The following is a 26,003-nucleotide window of genomic DNA, read 5'->3' as shown; positions in this document are numbered from 1 at the left end:
ATTCACAATGAGCCTCCTTTGAAGTTTCATTGAACAGGGCTTGATTGTGGCCATGTTAACAGGCGTAGATCATTGAATGCATGCATGCATGCATGGACTCGAATGAATTTTCACGTCCGTACTGGTGCATGCATGCACATGGAACTGATGGATGTCGGTTCGACGTCCCTGTGAACTAACTCAAGTGGGCATTGAGGAACTTGTTCATTATTGCACTTAAATGAAATTACATAGATTAATTAATGTGCGTATGGGGAGAGCCTGAGAGAGAGTATTTACTTTGAGGTAGACCTGATCATGGTTCGAAATCGACGGTTCGATGGTTTCAGACAAGTCGACCCTTAACCTTAACCGTCCAAGACAGTTACGGTTCACGGTTCAGAACCGCCGGTTCACGGTTCGATTCACGGTTCGTCACGGTTCGCCACGGGCCAAGATTAATATGTTAAAAAAAATTAAAAATTAAAAATTAAAAATTAAAAATTAAACATTAAAAATTAGAAATTAAAATTTATTGAAAAAAGGGTTTGCACTTATTGAAGTTGCCTACGTATCCCTTTAGGGAAATCAAAGCTCACGTAGTTCTTTTACATTTTTATCCTTTTACATTTTCATTCACTTCCATTTCCTGTTCCTGTCGTATTTGTTCCTTCAGTATCAAAATCTTCAACTTCGTCATCTGAAAGTTGCATTCCTTGGATTCTTTTCTCCGCTCTAGTCCAATCGTCCAGTAATGCTTGGGCTTCCAATGAGTCGGGAGACAAAGTTGATCGTCGTTCATCTAATATGTTGCCGCCGGCACTGAACGTCTGCTCCACAGCAACAGTTGACACTGGACAAGCTAAAATTTCTTTTGCGATCACGGAGAGAACGGGAAAGCTTTGAGCCTTCTATGACCACCACTTTAAGATATCGAAGTTTTCGTTATCTGCTTCATTAAAATCAAAAGAAGTCGTAAAATAATTCTCAAGTTCCTGTGTGGAACTTGAGGATCCTCGTGGACGTTTTGTCCGTTCTTTTAATAAGAGTTATGCTTTTGTAAGTTTTAAATTACTACTAGTAGTTTGTTGAATTTCAGAAATATTAATTTGTGTTCCATATTTTGCATAATATTGATTATAAATATCATATAAATAAATTCTAACATTATATATAATATTAACGGGATCAGGGGAAGAAGAATCTTTAATTGGAATTAAAGCGTCATAATATAAAGTTAACATTTCTTGTAAAACTTCTAATTTAAATCTAGGATCTAAAGCAAATGCAATTAAATAAATTTCAGGAATTAAATAAAAATATTTTTCCTATTTAGTTTTCATAGCTAAGATGCAAGGAGATAAAGATTCATTATTAATATGTTCATTTAAAACTAATACTATATTAGAAAAATTTTCTAAAACTAATTGAGCAGTGAGATAATAAACACCGGAAAGTTGTTCGGTTGTATCATTAAATACTTTTAAAATTTCACAAATACTACTACAAATATTCCATTGTTGTGAAAATAAATATATATTAGTATTAGTGTTTTGTGCAAAAAATGAACATAATAATTCTTTATATTGAAATGAATCTTGTAATAATTGGTATGTTGAATTCCAACGTGTTGGTACATCACGTGGAAATTTTTTAGGTCTCATTCCATTAATTTTACAAAACCTACCCCATTGTTTCATTATAGATGGATGAGACCATAAATAAGAAATTATAATTGGTTTAATATAACTTTCTAAAATTTTTAAACCATCTTGAACACATAAATTTAAAACATGGCATACACAACGAATATGAAAATAATAAACCCAATAATAGGTTGACAAACAAATTTTAGATCATCTATACAAGTGGTATTAGAACTAGCATTATCTAATGATATTGAAAATATTTTATGAGTTAAACCATATTCTTCTAAAATTAAACATAATAATTGTGCGATATTATGAGCATTATGTGATTCATCAAAAACTCTATAAGCTAATAATCTTTTTTGGAGGTTCCAAGAGTTATCGATCCAATGGCAAGTCACACCCATATACGAATGTGTTTGCCAATGATCACTCCAAATATCGGAACATAAAGAAACTTTATTATCTAATTTACTAAATTCATCAATTAAAAATTTTTTTCCTTGTTTTACTAATTTTTTAATTGTACGAGTAAGTGTAGTCCTAGGAACACGTTTAGCACATGGATTAAGAGATTCTTTACAAAAATCTTCAAATGTGCATTTAGATCCAAAACTAAAAGAAAGATGTTCTACGGAAACAAATTTAGCTAATGATTCTCTTAATTTATTATCCGAATATAAAAATAAACCAGAATCGGTACTACCGCTAGTTGAAGAAAATCTTGATAATTGTGTTTGAGAACGGTCGAGTCCATATTCCGTCGGGTGCTTCGTTTCTACATGTCGTTTCAACGACCCATAGCCACCAGGCTTGGAATTTGTAGGAAGCATTGCAGTGCTTACATTTTGCACGCATTTCTCCCGACGGAAGAGTGACATTCTCAAAATGTTTAGTAAAAATAGAAGACTTTAGAGGAGAAAGTTCCCGAACCTTAGAAGTAATTGCATCGGTACTTCCTTGTGTTTCGGGTGTCGGATTCGGAAGATGCTCGATCTCATCATCGGTGGATTGAATGTTGGGGTCCTCCTCCCGCGGATTCATTATTTGTTTTCCCTTCCGAGCTCGTGATGATGCACCTCCGCGGCCTTCTTCCATTGTAATTGAAAACGAAAGCGTGTAGAGATTAGAGAATACGAAAATGAGATTAAGAGTAGAGAAGATGTGTGTGAAAAATAATGAAATGAGCTCTCTATTTATAGAGTTTTGATAGTAACGGACACTAGATCATAGCCATTGATTAAAAAACGGTCAAATGATCCTAACCGTTGAAAAAAATACCCAAAAAACCCTCCCAACGGCTACGAACCGCCGGTTAACCGGCGGTTCCAACGACTATGAACCGCCGGTTAACCGGCGGTTCAAGCCGTTTAAAAAAAAACAAAATTGTTTGCGGCTGAACCGCCGGTTCAACCCGCCGGTTCGCCGGGTTTACAGCCCATGAACCGAAACCGCACTACAAGAAAAAAGCTAAACAACAACGCTTTTTTGGCGTTGTCGTATGTACTTAAAAAGTGATGTTGTAGATGGTGTTGTAGAAAGTCATATCAAAGACAACGCTTTAAAAGCGTTGTGGTTGGTCACAAAGACAACGCTTTTTAAGCGTTGTCTTTTCGTTCTTAAAAAGCGTTGTTATAGATGCTGTTGTAAAAATGCACATATCAAAGACAACGCTTTAAAAGCGTTGTGGTTGGTCTTAAAGACATTGTTTTTTAAGCGTTGTCTTTTATTACTTAAAAACGTTGTCTTTTTAAATTTATAAAAAATAGTGTTTTTCTTAATTAAATAGCAAAAATTATAAAAAAATACTCAAAATTTACATATAATTAAATATCCACAACCACAATCATTTTTATAATAAGACTATTTAACAAATAAATAAAACTTTATATTATACAAACAAAATGTATACATATTGATCCACAAATTAAATTTGTATCATACAAGTTATCCTTAACTTCATGACAATAATTTTTCAAACACACAAGTTTTACAAAACCTCATCATTGACTAACCGCTGTTGTTGGTGTCCATCGCATGGAATTGCTTCTTTAAGTCCAGCCAACTCAAAAATGTTGACGTCCAAGTGTTAGTGTTCAACTACTTCTGACAATGAAGTAGTAGCAGATAATCAAGAACACAAGAGAATCTGAAAGAGTCTATATTTCTTTCACTAGTAGCAGATAATGATTAGATTAGAAAGCAAAAGAACGCATACCACACCAGCTGCTCCTGCTGTTAAAGCCATAGGTGCAGTGACAGCGCTTAATCCAGATGAGCACATAACTGGAATCTGAACTGCTCGGGAAATGGAGTATGCAGCTGCTAGCGTTGGTGTGGCCTACATTTTAAAGAGGAAAAATATCACATTTTTCATCACAAGTGTGCTAAGATTTCTTATTCGTACTGTTGTTACCTTCTCGATCAAACCAAGGACACCAGGTTTTGATGGACTTGAGTATTTCCCTCCTTCAGTTTGGATTATATCAGCACCTTCCTGTTCCAGCAACTCTGCTAGCTTCACCTTTTTAAATTGAACAAAAAACAACGAGAGATTGTGTTAGTGACAAATCTCAGTTTACGAGGAAATAAATGAGCTACCTGATCAGGGAGACTAAGCATGTGTGGCACGGTTACAGACAGTGTAATGGATGGAAGAATCCTTCTAGTTTCTCTAGTGAGCTTTAGAATCTGACAATGGCACCACAGAATAGTGACGAGATAGAAATAGCTGAAAATACTCGAGGAACTGCAAGGAAAAGTACGATCATGATTCATATACCTGTTCAGGGGAAAACTGAATTCCCATCTCGTAGAAAGAATCATAATTTCCAATTTCCACCTGCATTTAGCACAAGGATTTTAATGTTTGGTATGACAGACAATCCGATCGAAACCAGTCAAGTTCATCGCATCCTAACCATTTGGGCACCTGCTTCCACTGCAGAAGGAAATGCCAAAGGGTCCACAGAGGAAACACAAATCTGCAAGAACAAGATCATCATAAGAAAGAAGAGCTGTGGAACTCTGAAAATGCGAGCTACTGAGGCAGCGAGCAATCTGCTTGAACAAGGTAATCATGCAGCGTTGGAACTCTGTCGTGAGCATCAAAGACCAAATATTACCAAATATTAAGATCACTGACAAACCAAATAATAGGAAGATTATTGGTATAATCAGCTTCCATAGTTTTGATGTTTGTGGTACCGATGATATTAAAAGATCTTCCTCCTGAATGCTTTGACATTTTGGAATTTAGGAGTTCGAACATGTGTATTAAAATAGAAGAGAATCATACGAATGTGGTATTATTCGATATGATTTGATACAAATTTTGTTTTATACGATTCTAAGATATAAAAAACTATTAAAAAGTAAATAAAACTAATTGAAAGTAAAGAATTAATCTAATTTACTAGAAATTAAATTGAAAGCATTATTACAAAAGAAAAGCAATAATGGGTGAAGTTTAAATCATACAAAACTTGAAAAGAATGAATCTGCACTCTTCACATGGAGACACAAAATTGTCTATAGGTAAGGTCGATTCAACACAAAATAAGTCTAGCCAAAGCCAAGTTGATATAAAAATATGACAATAAGAGTGAAAATTGCACTTCACTCTAGAAGTTATGTACTCTAAAAATTGCCATAAAAATTGAATTTTAATCGATTATCATGGTTTTCTATGGTATACAATTTGGTCTTCTAGGAACAACACATGTGACAAACATGTAAACGATTCATCAACCTAAATGCCATTCTTCAATGCACCAAAAGCACCACATTTGAAGGAAGTAAAACAGCAAGGATTTCACAACCAAAGCATATTATAAGGTAAGTTGCAGAGACGATATTTCATCAGCATGATGATTGATGAGCAGAAAATGCAAGCTATGTTTAATGGCATCACACACCTTTTGAGCCCACGTCGATTGAGTGCTTCCAGATCTTGAAGCTATAACACCATTTCCAAGTTGCCATCAGTAAGTAAAACTCCCACATTGACATTTCATTGAACAGGTGGGGGACTGGCATTACTGGGAATGGCGATGCTGAGATTGGTTGGGACTAGGCCTTGCCTCGACCACGGCTGCTGCGCTGCTTCAGGTAGTAGCGAAGACAAGGTAAGCCACCAAGGAACTTCCTAATTCAATAAAACATCAGGAATTAATTATAACGATCCTTTTGCTATATAAAATGTTTGGAAGAGTAAGCTCCTGAATGCATTGCCAAAACCTGAACAATGGTCAATTCATTCGATAGAGGTGTACCCAGTTACCCTCACTATGTACCTCTTTTCAGAAGTTTAACGCCCCTACTCCCAATCCATCCCAAACCAATTCCATGATTGCCTTCATCATAGGAATTCAATTTGTAACCAACATAAAAAAGGACAACTTTAACTAAATCAAACAATAACTTTCTCCGGATTCACAGACCTATAGTGCAGGAACTTCCCCTTGTGGAGGGGGAAAAAACAAGGAGCTTAGGACAAGAGAGGTTACACGATTTTCGCCACTAGGGTAAAGCAAAGCGCAGGAAGACCACATAAGACATCAAATAAATGAATAAGAACAGTACAGGGCGAAAAGAAGGATGACGACTTACAGAAACCAGTGTGGATCATGAATACCTCCATGGACGCTCCGATCAGCGCCGATACCGCGCCAATCTTCAAGTACCAATCCAGAAACTTCATTGCCTAAAAGATTCGAAGACAAAAACAGAAACGACAAAATCGAAGCCTCAGCGTGGATCTGCAAGTCAACCAGCCGCAACGGCGACGCGAAACAAAGCAAGAAACGAGGGACCAAGAATCAAAGAGAACACTACAGGCCGCCGCTGAGAACAGGAAGTCCGTGGAGCGCCGTTGTGGCTCCGGCGGCGGATGCTCCGTCAACGCGTCAGCGTGCAGAGGGAAAAGGGGGCAGCTCTGGCGGCGGATGCGGTGGCTTCGCCCAGAGGTAGCGGCTAGATCTGCCGTCAGAGATGGCGTCGGCCGGCGTCAGAGATGGTGGCGGATTAGGAAGGGTAAGCTGACTTTGATTGAGGAGATGGGGAAATGCGAGATTAGGGATCTCGACTTGGAGGAGTTGGGCCGGCGTGAGGAGTTTGGGTCGAGATTAGGGTTCAGAGGAGATCACGCGGCAAGGAGAGGAGAAGGCGCTCGTGGAGAGGAGAAGGCGCTCGTGGAGAGGAGTGGAGAGGAGAAGGCACTCGTGGAGAGGAGAAGGAGAGGAGAAGGCACTCGTGGAGAGGAGTGGAGAGGAGAACTCGTGGAGAGGAGTGGTGAGGAGAAGGCGCGCGCGCGTTGAGGGTTTAGAGTTTAGCAAAGCGAGGGCTGCGAATTTATTTTAAGTGAGTTTAGGGGAAACATACACAACACTTTAAAAAACGTTTTTTAAAAAAATGTTGTCTTTGACCATAAACAACAACACTAAAGACAACACTTCATTAAAAACCGTTGTCTTTAGTAAAAAGTAAATACCATAGACAACGCTTTTCACTAAAAGCGTTGTAAAACAAAGAACGACAACGTTTTTATTAAAAAGCGTTGTCTATTGGGTGTTGTTGAATGCAAAAATTCTTGTAGTGCCGGCCATGCAACTTGCCGGGCCGGTTCCGGTTCGACCAGGCGAACCGGGTCAACGGGCAACCGACCCGTTGACCCGGTTACGGGCCCGGGCCAGGTCCGGGCCAGACCCGGCCCGGGGTCGGGTCTACTTTGAGGGAGTGTTCATGTGATCAGGATCAAGAGCATGCAATTATATTTAGGATGCATATTGTTTATTATCTTTTTTTTTAATCGTCAAGGGGATAAGGGATAAATGATTAAGGTGGTGTTTAATTTAGAGGTTTGGGAATGAGGAAATGGATTCATTCTCAAATCTTATGTTTGGTTGATAGGAATGGAATCAAGATTTTGGAATAAAATCCAAAAATTTGGGTATGGATGAAACTCACCCCCTCCTTTGGATTTTGATGAATGGAAATAAAAATTAAATTTTAGACGAAAATACCCTTAGTATATTTGTTCAATTTTTCTTTCATTTCACTCTTTCTCATTGTTATCTCTCATCATACTTTCTCTCTCCTCATTCTATCATCACATTTTATCTCTCAACACACTTTCTCTCTCCTTATTTTCTCTCATCATACATTCTCTATCATTTTCTCTCTGTATTCTCTCTCATCACACACAAGCTCTTATTATTTTCTCTCTCTTCATTCTCTTCTCATTTTTTCATCATACTTTCTCTCTCATCATTCTTTCTCTCTCTTCAATCTCTCTTACCATACTCTCTCTCCATATTTTCTCTCATCACACTTTCTCTCTCTTTATCCTCTTCCATCACACTCTCTCTCATCATTCTCTCTCATCACACATTCTCTACCATTTTCTTTCTGTATTCTTTCTCATCACACACACTCTCTCTCATTATTTTCTCTCTCTTCATTCTGTCCTCATTTTTTTTATCATACTTTCTCTCTCATCATACTTTCTCCTCAATCTCTCTTACCATACTATCTCTCCATATTTTCTCTCATCACACTTTCTATCTCTTCATTCTCTTCCACCACACTCTCTCTCCTCATTTTCTCTCATCACACTTCCCCTCTCTTAATTTTTTCCCATCACACTTTCTCTCTAATCACATTTTCTCATCATACTTTCTCTTCTCAATCTCTCATTTTCTCTCATCACACTTTCTCTCTCTTCATTTTTTCCTATCACTCTTTCTCTCTCAACACACTTTCTCTCTCATCATACTTTTTCTCTTCTCAATCTCTCCTATCATGCTCTCTCTCCTCATTTTCTCTCATCACACTTTCTCTCTTTTCATTTTTTCCCATGACACTTTCTCTCTCATGACACTTTCTCTCACATTCAACTTTATCTTCTATATAATTTTTTCTCTTACTTTTCTCTAAGGGTAAAAAAAGAAATTTAAGTTCATTCCGATTGAAAATATTCAACTAACAAAATATTATTTTTAGGAATGATACCCAAGTTCACATCCATTCCCATTCCATAATACTATGATACTCATTCCCATTTCGATTCCTAGGAGAGAACCAAAAGCCACCTAATTATTTATTGATCAATTGATTTAGTTTGTTTTATTTGGTCTTCCATCGTATTGAATAGACTTACTTAACCTAATTGACTCATCTCGATCAACAAGTGATGTAGATGGGCCTATATATCCGATGCATTTGGGATGATGATAACCAATCTTTTATGTATGTAAATGGATATGACATATATTAAATGCATCTTTCAAATTGAAATCTACCCTAATTTAAATTAAATATTTATGACATGATATATATTGTATCAATTTCCAACACCATATATCAAAAATAAATAATATAATTATCATGTCAAGGTGAATGGATGATATATGATGATATCATGACATATAATTTGACATATAAAACATGGCAAATATAGTATAGTAACATAAAATTATCTAGATTTTCAATCTAAGTGTTTTCAACTAAACTTTATGTCAAATACTCGATCTAACATAGGTAATCTATCTCCCTCAAATGTGTCAAAAATATACACTTGATATAATTTTGAATTATATCTTATTTGTGTTAATTTGAACAACTTAATGACTTAAATTTTTTTATTAGTACCCTATTAAATCCTCAAGGATAAAAATTAAAGTCTTATTCTCAAGATATGACAATACCTTGAAAATGCCCTAAATATTAATTTTGCCATAGTTGGATTAATTACTCTTCCAATTAAGGTTGACATACCATACACCCGTCTAGTGTGAAATAGACACACATAAGAATTCAATACCTATTGGTGCTCTTTAGGTGTATTAGGTACTCACTAGGGATAATCTCCCTAGATACTTTCCTAATTACTCTCCTAGGCTTCTTAGAAGCCTTAGTCATTGTGGTCTCATCAAGATTAACTTTAGGAATGACCTCCCTTTTAACCTTGACTTTACTCCTAGACCTAGGAATAGTTCCATAGTTATATGATAACTCTATACTATGAGGTCATACTTTCTATGTGTTAGGTTTATATCACAAATCCATTATTGTAGGGTTAGATAGCGATTATCTCGTGGGCTAACGAGAAAGAGGATTTATGGAGAAAACAAGAAGAGAAACTATCATCCCCCCACCCAAAAAAAAAATATCATTCAATAATAGAGGGTAATCCCTAGCTCAAATAGCTAAACATAAGTTTATATATACTAAATCTAACTCATAATAGGTAAAGTTGTCAAAAATACCTTACATACAAAAAAGAAAAATTACTAAAAATAATAAAATAGATGTTCGGAACCTTCGAAAAGGTCCTAAATAATATTTTTAGGATCCAAAATTTTAGGGTTATGGGTTCCACCGGCAACAAAAGGTCTATAAATGAGTTTCGTTTCAGGCCAAACAACGTCTTGTTCTGATACCCAAGTTAAAAATTATGGCCTTTTAAAATTGAATAGCTCTTTTAGGGTTGATTCTACATCACCCATCTCGTTCATAGAGGATAAATTCTTCTCTACCTATCTCTTGTGCTTCTTCGACCCTTTAATCTTATTTGTCATTTTCTTTAGGGTGTTCTCTGTTGGGTTGTAAGGTTGCAAGCAAAGTCCCACATTGAAAATACATGGAAAAGATCATGGGTTTATAAGGAAAAGATATCTCCATTGATATGAGACATTTTGGGTAGAGCTTAAAAATAAAACCATGAGGGTATAGACCCAAAGTGGACAATATCATGTCATTGTGGAGATATCTAAATTTCTTTTAGTCATAATAATTGGTATCAGAACTAGGACTGTCAGAAGGTCTAATCATCGACTGCGCACAAGAGTTATGATCTAATTAAACCATGTGAATAAAATATTGACCTCGAACAAAAGAAGTGAGGGCTCCCATGTTCGGATCAAGAGGACCAGACACCAGGTAGGAAGTCTTGCGGCTAGGCAAGGAAGTCGTAATAGGTCGGGTGGATCGAGGGGCATGTAGGAAGACCTAGTGGGTCAAGGATAGGACGTGGAAAGTCTGTAGTCCTTTATTTGAGGGGAGGATTATTGGGTTGCAAGGTTGCAAAAAAAGTCTCACATTAAAAATACATGGGAAAGATCATGAGTTTATAAGAGAAAGATATCTTCATTGGTATGAGACCTTTTAGATAGAGCTTAAAAATAAAACCATAAAGGCTTAGACTCAAAGTAAGCAATATCATGACATTGCAGAGATATCTAAATTCCTTTGGTCATAATATTCTCCAATTAATCAAGTCTTGACATCGAAACCTGATTTTCAATCCTTAAATTTTAATTTTTCATGATTTACTTGAATATTTATTTTTCTAGCCATATGTCTAAATTTCTTTAGGTTATTATCTAGAGTATTTTTTTATACTTCTATCCTTAGGTGAGGTAATTCTAGCATGATATAATCTAAAATTATCTTTAGAACATGCATCCTATTTTTATGATAATAAGACCAAAATTCATAAAATTTATTTCTAGCATGTTTTTTATCATGACATAAGGGAATTGCATTATGAAATGATACCTTGGAAGCTCCCCCTAAATTTGAGATTTCTTCCTTGTCTTTTCCTTGATTCCTCCCCTTTGGACATTGGTTTCGCTAATATCCTCGTTAATTACATGTAAAGCACACAATGTGATCGTTCTCTTTTCGGACCATAGAGTTCAACCTCCTTTAGCTTCTTCTTCTCTGTGGGTGCCAACTTAGTTTTTTCCTCATCAATTTAGGACACTTGCTCTTATAGTGTCCCTTGTCCCTATACTCAAAGTATATTATATGTTTTTTTTATAGTTGAAATTGTTATACCTTCTCAACCATAGGAGTTGCATGCGCTTCTTCATTCGCTCTAGATGTTGAGGGTTCATCTTATTACCATGTTGTTGATTTATCCTCTCCCTCAACTCTTGAGGTGGATGCTTCTTCATGTTCATTCTTCATCTCTACAATTGAGTGTCTCTTAATCTCCAAGTTTTTCAGTTCTTGGGTCGATGAGTTTCCCTCCTTCAACTCGTCTTCACTTTATATTATGGTTGGATCTTTATGAAGCTTTATTAGCTTCGCCCACAATTCTTTGGTATCTTGATATTCACCTATCCTACATAAAACATTGTTAGAGATCAAATTAACCAAAATTTTGATTACCTTGTCATTTATCTTGATTTTTTAGATTTGCTACTCGATCCATTTTTTCTTGTTGAGGAGTCTCCTTTGCTATCCTTTGGGGCTTTGAATCCCTCCATTAGGTTGAACCAATTCTCAATTGCCATCATCAAGAAATATTCCATCCTTACCTTCCATTGATCGAATCCATCCGAAGGATGAAAGTGCCTAGATTTCGTATTCGAATCCATCCCAAGTTTCAATTATGAAGCTGAGCTCCTTCAATGATCAGTCCTTTGACTTGTTGACATTGAAGGGCTTAAAATTTCAACTTCTTCTTCTACTTGTTGACATTGAAGGGCTTAAAATTCAACTTCTTCTTCTTCTTCCTCTAACTTTGTGCTCCAATGGAGATTAATTCGATGAAGAGCGACATCATTTTGATGCCACCTTTTAGGACCCTGCAAGCTAGAGGGAGTGAATAGCTTCGATCAATTTATCTCGATTGTGGGCTGATTGTTTGAATGCACAATTGAATTCTTGAATCAAATTTGATGCCACATACACAACACCCTAATTTTTACTTGGTATAGATCTCTCAAGACAACTAATCCAAATCCTAGTTATATCGATCTACTGCCACTAAATTTTCTCCTTCTTAGATATCTTTTGGAGGTAGAGAAATCTCTTATAATAAATTTTCTTAATAATACAACAAGAACATGAAACAAAAGAAAATATATGAAAGTAAACTACTTTACAAGAATCTATTTTGGATGCTTTCTTGTTGCTTGGAATTGCCTTTTGATGGTTCGGAAATGTAGCACTTTGTACTCAAACTTCCAAGAATTGACGCCCTCAAATGATCTCATAACTCTCTTTTATAGGGTTGTATTCTGACTGATTTTCTCCAAGCAATTGATTGCTTTCCTTCACCAATCGATTGCTATCAAATCCGGCTATTAAACCTACAAAACAACTCTTTTTTTTACCTTAACAATTGATTGCTAGAAACCACCAATCGACTGCCAATGAGGAATCGAACTAGCTAGTCGATTCCATAGCGTTATGTTCACTGCTACAGTGCCATCAATCGATTGATAGAATTCATCAATTGATTGGTAGTATATAGTTGAACAGACCAGTTCAACCAGCTAGCCTTCTTTCTCACCTCAAATCCCGAATTCGGGGTTTAGGGTTAACAATCAATTGCTACTTCTATTTTAACATTTTTAAGGCTAAACTCTTGCCTCCCCTAGTATCCGATTGACCTTAACTTATTAAAATTTCTTTTACTCAACATTTGGTCACCATTGACTAGTTGAGACTTTTCGTTGCCCAACATCCGATCAATCTTCACATGCTGTGAGTTGATTATTATCTAGTATCTAATTGATTTCAACCTACCAGAACTTCATTTATGTTATAGGTGTTTAATCCTTCATGACCCGCTTATTGGATCGAGACACACGTGGGAGGGGGTTTGAATCACATGATTTTAAAAAACTTATATTTTTTATTTTATAAAATAAGTACGCAGTGGAATAATATGAAAATAAAAATAAGTACACAAATTTGGTCAATTTTATTTGGTTCAGAGCTTTCGGCGACTCCTACTTCAAGACCCAGGTCTCGTAGATCTATCAATGGGTAATCCACTAATAACCTCTTCCGGAATTGCTAAAAGAGGGGGTCGAATACAAAAAGAGTAGGAACAAGTATAACATGCTACAATTTTCCTTTTGTAAAAATTAAGTACATAATTGAACTTTGTTACCCAACATTTTCGAAGATGATCTAATCGCGCTCAGTGTTGGACAACTTCTTAGCAGTAATCAGGCATAGAAATGTTGTAGTAGAGCAGTAGCAAGAAGCCAGAGCAGTCATAACGTCAAACGGACGTATAGAAGCTTATAGAAGAGATGTTGTTGAAACCATGGTCGAAATGCTCTTTTATAAGGGGATGGAAGATGCCTTCCATAGCATTGAAGGCGCCTTCAATGCCAAGTTCTATCCCTTAAAAAGTGGTTCCTTATCGACGATGTCTCTGCCTTATCCGACCAAAGGCACCTTCCAAGCACTTGAAGATGTCTTCCATGAACAGTACTCAAGGCACCTTCTGTCTCCTAGAAAGCTCCTTGGGTATATTTAACCTGCAAACAAGATTAGCACAATAATAATATAATTAGTTTATGACTTAGATCCTTTCCTCCAGACCAAGATCTAGTTAGGGTGTCAATTTAGACCAGGATCTAGTTAAGCACTTGACTGATGCCTACTATTTCCTCAATCGGGACACGTCCTCACTAAGTGACTCTCCTCCAGTGACTTACTTCCACTTACCTGTCAAACATCTGGTCCTCCGGGCCTATTTAGACTTTCTCTGGTTTTACTCACTATCTGATCAAGTTGATCTACTAAGACTTGTTGGTACCCCAAGATTATTTTTGGTGTGATCAACCAAGTTAGGTTAGGTCCTGTTATTTTCTGATCCCTATGTCTAAGTGTGCAGGAGCTTAGGAGCACAGGAAGTCAAGCTGAAGACACGGCTAGCGAGAAGGACAGCGCGGGAGAGAGCTGACGGGCTCGGTGCATCCGAGGGATGAAACGTTGCGGAAGAGTAAACCGATGGACGAGAATGGCGTGCACGATGTTCGAGGGATGAGAAGCCAGAGAGGAAGCCTGCAGGAGGAGAAGGCCAAAAATTGAGTTCGGGTGAACTATATTCCAGTAGTCAAAATCACCTAGGAGATCACAACAGCAAAGGAGTGAAGTGGAGCTATACATGTTGCTGGAGGCGCCTTCAAAGGCTGTTGAAGGCGCCTCCATACCTTCTGTGGAAGGCGCCTTCCATGGCTGGAAGGCGTCTTCGATGAACAGTGCGAAGGCGCCTTCCAAGGCTATGGAAGGCGCCTTTGGCTAGTTAACTTGATTGTTGCCAAGGGATAAAGCGTTATCCCTTGGCGCCTCGCTGGAGGCAACCTATAAACCCTTGGGAGGCGCCTTCAAGCTTCGGATGAGATTTACCAGGGACTATAAAAAGACCCCTTGATCTAGGAATTCTGCAACAACTTCAGTATTCAGTTTCCTACTATTTTCTGAGCTATTAACGAGTGTAAAAGACCTCTCCACCTTCAGTGAAGGAGATTCTTAGTAAGCGTTCATTTTCCTTGGATTAACAACCATCTAGGTTGTAACCAAGTAAACTCTGATGCCTTTTACTATTTTTCTTTAAGTTGTTGTTTCTGTTATAATTGCAATACTAATCCGAGTCAAAAGATCGAGAAGGTGTTTTATTTTTGTGTTTTAGGCAACCTGACCCTCTCCAGCCGGTCTACCCGGTCCAACAAGCGGTATCAAAGCCTAATAGCTTCAGGAGGACTAATCACTGAACAAAGCACACAAGATGGCCGGTTCAAGCATCCATCCACTAAAGTTCGAGGGGGACTTCGCCAACGGGAAAAAGAAAATAGAGGTATTTTTCAAGACTGATTTTGATTTATTTTTAATAATGGAGTTTAGTTTTGTAGCACCCGAAGGTAAAGATAAATATCACTGGATCAAGAAGGAGCAAGCTGATTCCGTGGCAAACGGGAAAGCAGAGTTCCATCTGCTAAGAGTTCTACCGCCACAAGAAGTCAGTCGGATCAAAGCCTATGAGTCTGCGAAGGAGCTCTGGGAGAAGTTCCTGGAACTAAACGAAGGAACCTCGGAGGTGAAACTCTCAAGATGGGATATGCTTAGAAACCAGATCAACAACATCAACATAGAACAAGGCGAAACAGTTGCACACCTTCATTCAAGGATTAAGGAGCTCATCACTGGACTCATAAATCTCGGAGAAAAGGTAAGTAACCGAAATTCACTAAGGTACGCGCTTAATGCATTCCCTAGAAGTACTGAATGGACATCATTAGTAGATGCCTATTACATATCTAAGGATTTAGATTCAACTACGTTAAAAGAGTTATTTTCTACCCTTTGAAGTCCACAAAACAAGATGTGCAGATCCGAAGGACCTGAAGCACAATATTGCCTTTAAGGCAAAGATGGACGAACAATAGTCAGAATCCTCTCTCGACGATAGTGAAATGATAATGATGGTAAGACAGTTTAAGAAATTGTTTAAAATTCAAAAATCTAACCATCTGTAGGGTAGAAAGAAAAGGACAATAAGATGTTACCACTGCAATGAAGAATGACGCGTTAAAGACAACTGCCCTAAGTTAAAGATCAACGAGAAGGACAAAGGCAAGAACAAGAAGCTCATTCAAAAGAATAAATACAAGACCCTAAATGCGATGTGGGACGAAATGTCGTCCGAATCGGAGGTCGAAGCCTTTCCGGACTTGCGTTGATGACAAGTCTTCAAGAAGATGAACACGAAGAAAGTTCTTCTGAAATGAGCATCAAGATTCAAGAGCATCGATGAAGGGAGAGCTACATCAGAAGAAAGCAGCAGTTTAGGGGGAGCTATAGATGATAGGATCGACAAGGTAAGTCAGGTACGATCTCTTCCACCTAATAAGCTATTCAAATTTGTCAAGTTTTTATGAAAAAAGTATTGCAAGTTAGAAAAAGAAAACTTAGATTTGAAAATATAATTGTCGAAAGCATGTCTACTAGATTTATATGATAATTTAAAAATAGAAATGACAAATTAAAAATAGAGATAGAATATATGAAAAATCGTGCATGCTCATATAATAAAGATTATAAAAATCTGAACTGGTATCTTAGATTCCATAGGGGTCAAATCAGAAAAATACTCAAAAGTTACGTACCCCCAAAATTTTTAATTAAATCTAGTTGGAAGAAATCTATATTGAGTTCTAAAGACTTGTCTTAATTAAAAGTTTAATTAGACTTAGGGCTTTTAGAGAGTATATTAAATATTTGATTTATTATGAGACTTTGTCTAGAAGTGGTTGATGATCCAATAATCAAGAAGGCCTAGTGTCTCACCACAGTCTGGAAATTGATTAACGAAATAAAATGTTTAATTGATAAACTGATAAGCATGAAATAGTGAGTTAAAATAATGCTTTCAATTTTTGTCAATTTCATAACTTAGATTTTTTTTTTTCAAAACTTAGAGTTTCAAAAATTATTGCAATTTTTCTAAGTGATATCAAAATGATTTTCAAAATATTTTTTTTTTCAAAAATACTTACTTTTTGGAAAATTACCCTTAGCTTTTTTTTACCCTATTTTTTTATGTGATCAAAATGGGAGAAGGGAAAATTAAGTCTAGGGGGGGATATAGTTAAAATTTTAATTTTAAAATTTAATCTTTTTGCACTTTATTGCATACTTGTATTTTTATTGCTTTAACATTATATTTGTTAACCCTAACTTAACTTGGGTTGCTCACATAAAAAAGGGGAAGATTGTTGGAGCCCCAATGTTATTTTTGGTGTGATCAACCAAGTTAGGTTAGGTCCTGTTATTTTCTGATCCCTGTGTCTAAGTATGCAGGAGCTTTTGAGCATAGAAAGTCGAGCGAAAGACACGGCTAGCGAGAAGGACGGCACGGGAGTGAGCCGACGGGCTCGGTGTCCGAGGGATGAGACACTGCGGAATAATACACTAGTGGATGAGAAGGACATACGCGATGTTTGAGGGACAAGAAGCTGAAGCGGAAGTCTGCTCAAGGAGAAGGCTGAAAATTAGGTTCGGGTGAGCCCTATTCTAGTAGCCGAAATTACCCAGGAGATCGTAGCAGTAAAGGAGCGAAGTGGAGCTATAAGTGCTGCTGGAGGCGCCTTCAAAGGCTTTTGAAGGCATCTCCGTGTCTTCTGTGGAAGACGCCTTCCATGGCTGGAAGGTGCTTTTGTTGAATAGTGCGAAGGCGCCTCCAAAGCCTTGGAAGGCACCTTCGGCTAGTCAACTTGACCATTGCCAAGGGATAAAGCTTTATCCCTTGGCGCCTCGCTGGAGGCACCCTCCAAACCCTTGGGAGGCACCCTCCAAACCCTTGGGAGGCACCTTCAAGCTTCGGATGAGATTTCCCGGTGTAACGACCCGGCCCTCTTGGCCCATTTGGCGGCCCATTTGGCGACTCTCGGGTCGTCGACCGTCGGGCCTTATGTCGTCGGCCCATTTGGCGACCACTCATGTCGTCGACCGACGACCCTTGGCCGTGCCGTTACTCACTAGGACTTTCCACTCTAAACCTCCAGGCTTAAGTATTAGAGTTTATGAATCCTGGTAACCAAGTGAGATGAATCTCACTTGGTTACCAGGATTCATAAACTCTAATACTTAAGCCTGGAGGTTTAGAGTTCGAATCCTGGGGGAGGCAAAAATCCACTGCCAGGGGTGGAAAGTCCTAGTGAGTAACGACACGGCCAGAAGGTCGTCGGTCGATGACACAGAGGTCGCCAAATGGGCCGACGACATAAGGGCCACCAGTTGGGCCGCCACAAGGGCCGCCCAAGAGGCCAAAGGGTCGGGTCGTTACACCCGGGGGCTATAAAAAGACCCCTAGACCTAGGAAATCTACAACAACTTCGGTATTCAGTTTCCTAGTCTTTTCTGAGCTATTAACGAGTGCAAAAGGCTTCTCCACCTTCAATGAAGGAGATTCTTAGTGAGGGTTCATTTTCCTTGGATTAACAACCATCTAAGTTATAACCAAGTAAACTCTGATGCCTTTTACTATTTTTCTTTAAGTTGTTGCTTTTGTTATAATTGCAATACTAATCCGAGTCAAAAGATCGAGAAGGTGTTTTATTTTTATGTTTCAGGCAACCCGACCCTCTCTAGCCGGCCTACCCGGTCCAACAAGACTTACTTGCAACACTAAGTTAGCATAATAGATAAAATAGTAAAGTAAAACAATGTTAACAGATTTCAAGATTCATTGGTCCGGTCAACCACATTACCTAAGATTACCTCCCCCTAAGGTTGCTCAGCTTTACTCACTAGGACCTCCATTACCTGACTTCACTCACCAGGACTTTCACAACTCAACTTCACTCAATAGGGTCTGACTTCACTCACCAAGACTTCCATCACCTAGCTTCACTCATTAGGGTCTGACTTCACTTACCAGGACTTCTACTACCTGTATTCACTCATTAGGGCCTGACTTCACTCATCAGTACTTTCACTTACCTAACTTCCAATTAGGACTAGTCACTCAGTAGACTTTTCACCTATCTATCATTTGGTTAGGACTTACCCTTGCTAGTAATCTAATCTTGACTGACTTCTTTCTTCTAAACATCAAGTCATGTTTGGATCAACCCTTGGTTAAACTAACCAAACTTAGGTACATTGTCAAACATCGAAACCCTGGAGGTTGATTGCACCAACGCCACTTAGACTTCATCTATCTCATGTTAAGTGTTCGATCAATATTGATTAACTTGGACTTTGCTTCTTATGCCAAATGTTTAGTTATCCATGACCCACTTGGATTTTCCTCTTGCTAACTTCCCATTAAACTTCTAATCACCATGTGTCTGGTCAGTCGTGACCCACTTGAACTTTTCTCTTATTAACTTCATGTTGGACTTTTGATCACTAAGTGTTTGGTCAACCGTGACTCACTTGGATTTTCCTCTTGCTAACTCTCTGTTGGACTTCTAATCACCAAGTATCCTGTCAGTCGTAATCCACTTGGATTTTTCTTTCACATGTTAGGTGTCTGGTTAACTGTGATCCACTTGGACTTTTGTCATCTTCAATCACCAAATGTTCGATCAACCTTGACCCAATTAGATTTTTCGTCTCATGCCAAATTTATATTGGACTTCCAATGGCTAAGCGTCTAGTCACCCATGCCCCACTTGGATTTTTCATATTTTGTTAAGTATTCAGTTAAATTTGACCTATTTGACTTTTCACTTAACTACTTAACATACACTCAACAATGCTCATCAAGTTAAGTATCTGGTCAATGGCGGATCCAGACAAAAAAAGAAGAGGGTGCTCAAAAAAGAGAGATGAAACTTGTCTTCCTTCTCGCTACCCCTCGGACTTAGGGATGATAATTTTTTCCGCGGATTCGGGGCCCCGCGGGGAAAACCCGAAATGGGGACGGTGATCCTCGATTTATTCGGGGATGAGGCGGGTTCGGAGCGGGTATGGAGATATTGTCCCCATCCCCGAACCCGCCCCGAAAATAATAATAATAATAATAATAATAATAATAATATAATAATAATAATATTTTTAAAAATATTAATAATAATATTGATAATAATATTAATATTAAAAAATTTTAAAATATTAATAATAGAATTATTATTATTATTACTGATATTAATATTAATAATATTAATATTAATAATATTAATATTAATATTAATAGTAAAATAATAATAATATTAAATTAATTTGGGGATGAAAGTGGGAATGGGGTCGGGATGAGGATTTGATCCCCGATGGTTCGGATTCGGGGATTCCCTGAACCCGAAAAAGTGGGGATCGGGGCGGGGATGGGGACAGGGATGAAATTCAGGGACGGGGATGAGAATGGCAAATCCGTCTCCGCCCCGGCCCATTACCATCCTTACTCGGACTGTAACATACTGATGAAATTTTCCGGAAGCAAAGGGGTGCTCAAGCACACCCCTGCTCCCCCCTAGATCCACCACTGTATTTGATCAATATTGACTTACTTGACGTCTTCCTTGACCACTTAATATATTGATCAAACATCAAAATCTAACTCGAGCTTGGTGATCAACCTTGACCAGAGATCGATTACACCAATAATAAATTTCATATTACTTTTTTCAAAATCTAGCATTTCAACCTATCCCAAGCCTGAAATTACACTGAAGTAGACTGAATCTCATCTTGTTTCTTTGCTTTTTTCAGAACACACTCGTATTTTTGAATGTTATGGCAAAACAATCTAATTCTCATTCACTTTGTCATCTGATGCAAAAAGTGCTACAAGTGTTATAGGACCCTAACACTTTCACTATCTTATTTCTCTATATTAATAATTGTACGTGAAACTTTTCCTTTGTTATCAGCTCATTAGCACCTTATGCTTGCTTTAATCCAGCAAGGCAATCATGTCGCTCACAGGATGCTGTTGCAAAACCATTTCAAGCACCTACCTTAATGCATGAAGTTGTTGAAACAAAATTTGAGTGTAACCGAAGAAGAGAAAAAAATTACTTTTCATATTTTTCCTCATCTTCTTCCAATTAGTGATCTTACATTTGCCTTGTTTATCTTGTGAGCATCACAATTACTTCCACCATATTGATGCTCAACTCTTGAGTTTGATGACAATCAATTTTATTTTCACACGGTTGGATACTTCATTATAATAAAAAATTCTCTTAACTTCATTAAGCCAATCAACAAATTTCTTGGTATGTAATATACCAAAAAACTTAGGAAAATCAATTGAAAACCAGATATCTTCGTACCATTCCTCTTGACCATGACTTTTGAGACTGTGATAGGGTTTTACAAAGTGGAATCAAAATTAAGATAAGGAAACTTATAACCTTCAAGATCTCATGTGGCCATATACTGAGTTAATTTTGTGACTTGTCTCTATAGATCTTCAAGCCTCACATCCTGGATGCTACGATCACTCTATGGGGCTTTTTCAATTGGAATCTGTCTATTGTGATTATACTCATGATCACGACGACCATCTATCATATCTGATACGTTTTGATGTTAACTGACACTGGATAGAATAATGATTATTATATAGGTTCATTTTCTCAAAGGAGTTTTAGAGAAAGACACAAGAAATTGATAAATGTAAAGAAGTCATCTCTAGGTTAAACTAATCAAAAAAAATTCAAAATAAAAAAGTCTCCCTAAACATGAACCAAACAAGTACTTGTTTAAATACACTATACTAACTAACACTAGAGTTTAAATAAACTTCAAACCCTAATAATGTAAAAGACAAAAAATAGCACTAAAATAATAGTAAAACAATTCGTTCGACGCTTTAGTCTGTCAATCTCACGGTGGCATAACATGTTTATGTCAATAAACATAGTTTGGTCATGCTCAGAAGCACGATCATGCCAAGGAACACAAGTTGGCCATCTTCCCTATTGGAACTTCTATTTGCTCCTCATCGGAGCACGGAATGGGCCACGGACATGTTGGGGAACACGGGTTGGTCATGTTCCATGTTGGAATCTTCAATTCTCCCTTGTCAAGGCACAAAATGTAACATGAATGTGTTGGGTAACATGGGATGGTCGTGCGCTAGAATCTTCGATTAATCCTTGTCAAGGCTCAGTATGGAGTATGAGTATGTCAGGCTAGCTATGTTCCGAGATCCTCCTGCATCAATATCATAGTATATGATTTATACTACTAATACTAAATGTGACCAATAAAAAGTATTGAAAGTTACATATTACAAGTAATCTTATTTTAGTAAGTAATGAAAATTGAGATAGAGGAAGATCATGAGGTGATGCTTATCACATCATGTTTTATTCATTAGTTGAGTTATTATGTTTACTTTTGTGATGAAAAATAATTATAGATACAAATAATTTAACAAGTGAGATCATAGAGCATAAAGATCTATGTGATAAATTCTCTAGGATACTAGATATCAAATATACTCTAACAATATTTTGTTTGAAAAATATAGTTATATGCTTCTAACAAATAAATAAAAATTGAATTATGACACAATTTATTTATTAGATATGAAGTCTCTCTAGAAAAGATGACTTGATCTCATCATGTGCATGTTAGAGATGAATGAATAATGGATTTGGCCTTCCCATATATAATGGATCAAATTGATCAAATCCATAAGTAGTAATAACTGTAGGTTTCGTGTAGGCCGACTAGTGGAGGATGAATAGCCTTGAAATTCAAGTTAGATAAATTTCTCTTATTTTTGCTTCAACAAGGATGCATAATTAATTAACAAATAATTTGCATAAAATTAAAAGAAATAAAGTAAGAGAATTGAGAATTTTTTTACTTGATTACAACCTAGTGGTTATTAATCCAAGGCAGCTGAAAGCTCCACAAAGAAAAATCTCCTTTATGTAGGAAGAATAGTCTCTTACAGACTTTAAATGCTCAGAAAAAGTTAGGGAAATGAATATAATAATTGATATTTAATTCCTATCTCCAAGGAGATTTTTATAGTCTCCTGAAAAGAAATTATCATTACTTGGAGGTGCCTCTAAAGGGATGCAAGTCACCTCCAAGAAGATAAAAATTTATCCTCTTCTCAACGGTAGCCTAAAGGCTACTGTTCATTGGAGGCACCTCTATGGAAGCTCCAAGGCACCTCCAAGGTAGGCACGCGAGAGCGCCTCCAAGATCTATAAGGGTGCCTCCATCAAGTGGCATGAGGGCACCTCCAAACTCCTTCATGGTGTTTCCAAACTTCTTCAGAGCGCCTCCAAGATCCTTTAGGGCATCCAATTAACCTACAATCGGTTAACTCTTCCTTTTGCTTCTTTGGTTGATGTTCCGGTTATCCGGAGTTGAGCTCACCCGAACTCAACTCTGACTTTCTCCTCGAGCAGGCTTTCTCCCTGAATCTCGTCTCTCGAACGCTCCACGCACGTCCTTCTCGTCTGCTGGTGTACTCGTCCGTAACTTTTCATCGCTCGGATACACTGAGCCTATCGACTCATTTCCAGTGTCATCCTTCTCCCTCATCGTATCTTCTGTTGAGATGTATACTATAAGCCTAGCTTTTGTATGAACATCTGTTTTGAAATATTTTGAAATGAGAATCACTTTGGTCAAATATTTGCATTTTATATTTATATATATGTTAATGCAGTTGTCTATTTAATTTATATTATAGATAATATGGTGTATGGTGGCACACAGAAGATCATGTTATCGATTCCTTATAAATTAAATAGTAACTCACAACCAAGATGGATTGGGATAAACCATTGGAACGGTTGTAGTGTAATTTGGTATTAGTCTGTCTTGACTATAAAATCACACTAGTACACTATGTATGTATTGAGTAGGACCGTTTGAGGTTGTTTGATTTGTACTGACTACATAAAAGAATAGAACCTCTGTTATTATAGATGTACGTCTTCCTAATCCTTATATAATAACAAGCACGTATACTTAGTATTTATTTCTTTAACTTATCAATGGGTGAGATCTATTCATTAAATCAATAGGCCTGATGCGTTGGGAAATAGTACTATTTATATGGTGTGTTGTTGATTATAGAAGTAATCAGTGCCCTAATTATTTAGGCTGATGATGCCCCCTTGAGGAGCTCATGAGGATTATCATGTAAACTCTGCAGGTGGACTTAGTCCGATATGATAATAAAGTTGAGTGGTACTGCTCTTGGAATCAGATGTTAATTAATTGAGTTGTCAGTAACTCATTTAATGAACGTGCATACGATATCTTAAACACAGGGAGATTAACGCACTCATGATAAGAAGGAGCCCATATTGTAATATGAGATTAGTGTGGTAGTTCAATAATAACCCTTTAGTGGTATAGGTTATTATTGATGGACTTGAGTTGAGTGTTCGGACCGAACACAGGAAGCCCAAGCCCATTAGGAGGCCTAAACCAATTCCTCCTTTAGGTCCCTGTTGTAGCCTCTATATAAAGTCTCGCATCCACCCATCCACGAGTTGTTATTATGGTTTTTGGTTTTCCTCTTCCTTTCCTAGGGCCGGTGGCACCTCCTTCTCCTTGCTAGGGTCGGCGCCACCTCCTCCTCCTTGCTAGGGTCGGCGCCACCTCTTCCTCGCTAGGGCCGGCGCCACCTCCTCCTCCTTGCTAGGGGTCGACGCCTCCTCCTTACTAGCGTCGGCACCTCCTCTAGCTTTCCTTTGTGGGTGGCGGATTGGAAAAGAAGAAGAAGAGGAGAAGGTGTCCCATCCTAGCTATTCTCTTGGTGGTCGGCGGTTTGGGAACAACGAAGGGAAGGGTATTTGTTATCTTGGTAGATCGTCGCCCACACGACGTCCAAGAAGAGGAGAGAAATACAATAGAAGATCAAGAGATCTTTAGCTACAAAGGAAAGGTACAACTAGTTTTTTTATTCCGCTGCTTAATTAGTTTAGTTTTCTTTGTATCAATTTTTGAATACTAACACAAGAGGCCAGCGATCTTGTACTTCGATCAAGGTGTGCTTTGATCCGTTAAGAACTTGCTTGATTGATCAAACACATGTTTGATCGAGCATGCGGACTGCTAGGAAAAGTTCTGTACTTATATAATTTTTGTACAGGGAAAATTGAAACAGAATGGAATTCCAGCGCCTTCATCTTCTGCTTGACTTTCTGTATTCTTAAGTTCCTGCACACTTATATACAAGACATCAAAACAACACATAACTTAACTCGATTGATTACATTAAAATTAACCTGAGGTATTTACAATCTCCTTCTTTTTAATGTACATTAACCCAAGTTAAGATTAGGATTAAACAAACCAATAAAATGCAATTAAAATAAAAATATAGAATTTAAACAAATTTAATTAAATTACAGAAAAAATAAATATGACAAATTAAAATAAAACCTCCCCTAAACTTAATATCTTCTCTCCTTTTGACCATAACAAAAAATAGAGAAAAAATAAATAAAGTTAGAGAAAAATATGAAAATATTTCTAGGGGTCGTACACAACCATTCCAAAGCTTTAGACTTTTACTGAAATTAATTCGCAAACAAATTAATTTTTAAGAATTAAACCTCAAATCTTCCAAAAATAATTTAAAAATTATTGTAAGTTTTTTTTTTTTGAAAATTTTTGTCAAGTCAAGATAAGTTTTCGGATCTGTATAAAAAATTTCATGAACAAGATACTTTCTTTTATTATCAAAATAAAGATTTTGAGATAGAAATGCATATTTTTTTAAAATTTAATGTAAAAATTATTTTTAGACTTAAAAAAATTATAAATTTTTTTTTGAGCATTTGAAATATAATGTTTATTCAAAAAATTAAAATTAAAAAATTTGAGAATTTTTAATTATAAAAATATTATTTTCAATAAAAAATTATAAAAATTAATATAACGTTAAAAAAATTTGAAATAATTTCTATCAAAACAAAAGGTTTTATTACAAAAGATTTAATTCTGTCAAGAATCAATTTTCAAAATAATTTTAATTTTAAAAATCTATTTTTTCTTAAAAAAATATAATAGTAAATAAATTAATTTTTTTTTTCTGTTAGTCGATGATAATTTTATTTTTACACAAAAAAAATTAGATAGAAAATAAAAAGATAGTCTACGAAATGATTACTTTTGTTAAAAAATATT

General features: G+C 36.9%; 1 protein-coding gene across 1 annotated transcript; it reads right to left on the bottom strand.

Annotated features, from left to right (window-relative positions):
• Positions 1 to 3,728: 3,728 nt before the first annotated feature.
• Positions 3,729 to 5,666, bottom strand: LOC122043890 (uncharacterized protein ycf23-like). Its single transcript, XM_042604454.1, has 7 exons — positions 5,546 to 5,666; positions 4,550 to 4,671; positions 4,411 to 4,470; positions 4,230 to 4,319; positions 4,045 to 4,152; positions 3,847 to 3,969; positions 3,729 to 3,734 (listed from the first exon to the last, which is right to left on the bottom strand). Exons 1-7 carry the CDS (start codon positions 5,664 to 5,666, stop codon positions 3,729 to 3,731), a joined length of 630 nt encoding a protein of 209 aa, XP_042460388.1.
• Between the last annotated feature and the right edge of the window lie 20,337 nt (positions 5,667 to 26,003).

Source organism: Zingiber officinale, chromosome 2A (assembly GCF_018446385.1).
Source record: "Zingiber officinale cultivar Zhangliang chromosome 2A, Zo_v1.1, whole genome shotgun sequence".
NCBI classification, from domain to species: domain Eukaryota; kingdom Viridiplantae; phylum Streptophyta; class Magnoliopsida; order Zingiberales; family Zingiberaceae; genus Zingiber; species Zingiber officinale.
This window is presented reverse-complemented; position numbering and strand designations above follow the sequence as displayed.

Bases quoted from the DNA above. Each gene is read 5' to 3' on its own strand.
- LOC122043890 (XM_042604454.1), bottom strand. From the start codon at position 5,666: ATGCCAGTCCCCCACCTGTTCAATGAAATGTCAATGTGGGAGTTTTAC. The intron at 4,672-5,545 runs GTGTGTGATGCC...TCGCTGCCTCAG, and splicing joins AATCGACGTGGGCTCAAAAG to TAGCTCGCATTTTCAGAGTT. The intron at 3,970-4,044 runs GTAACAACAGTA...TTTAAAATGTAG, and splicing joins TCCTTGGTTTGATCGAGAAG to GCCACACCAACGCTAGCAGC.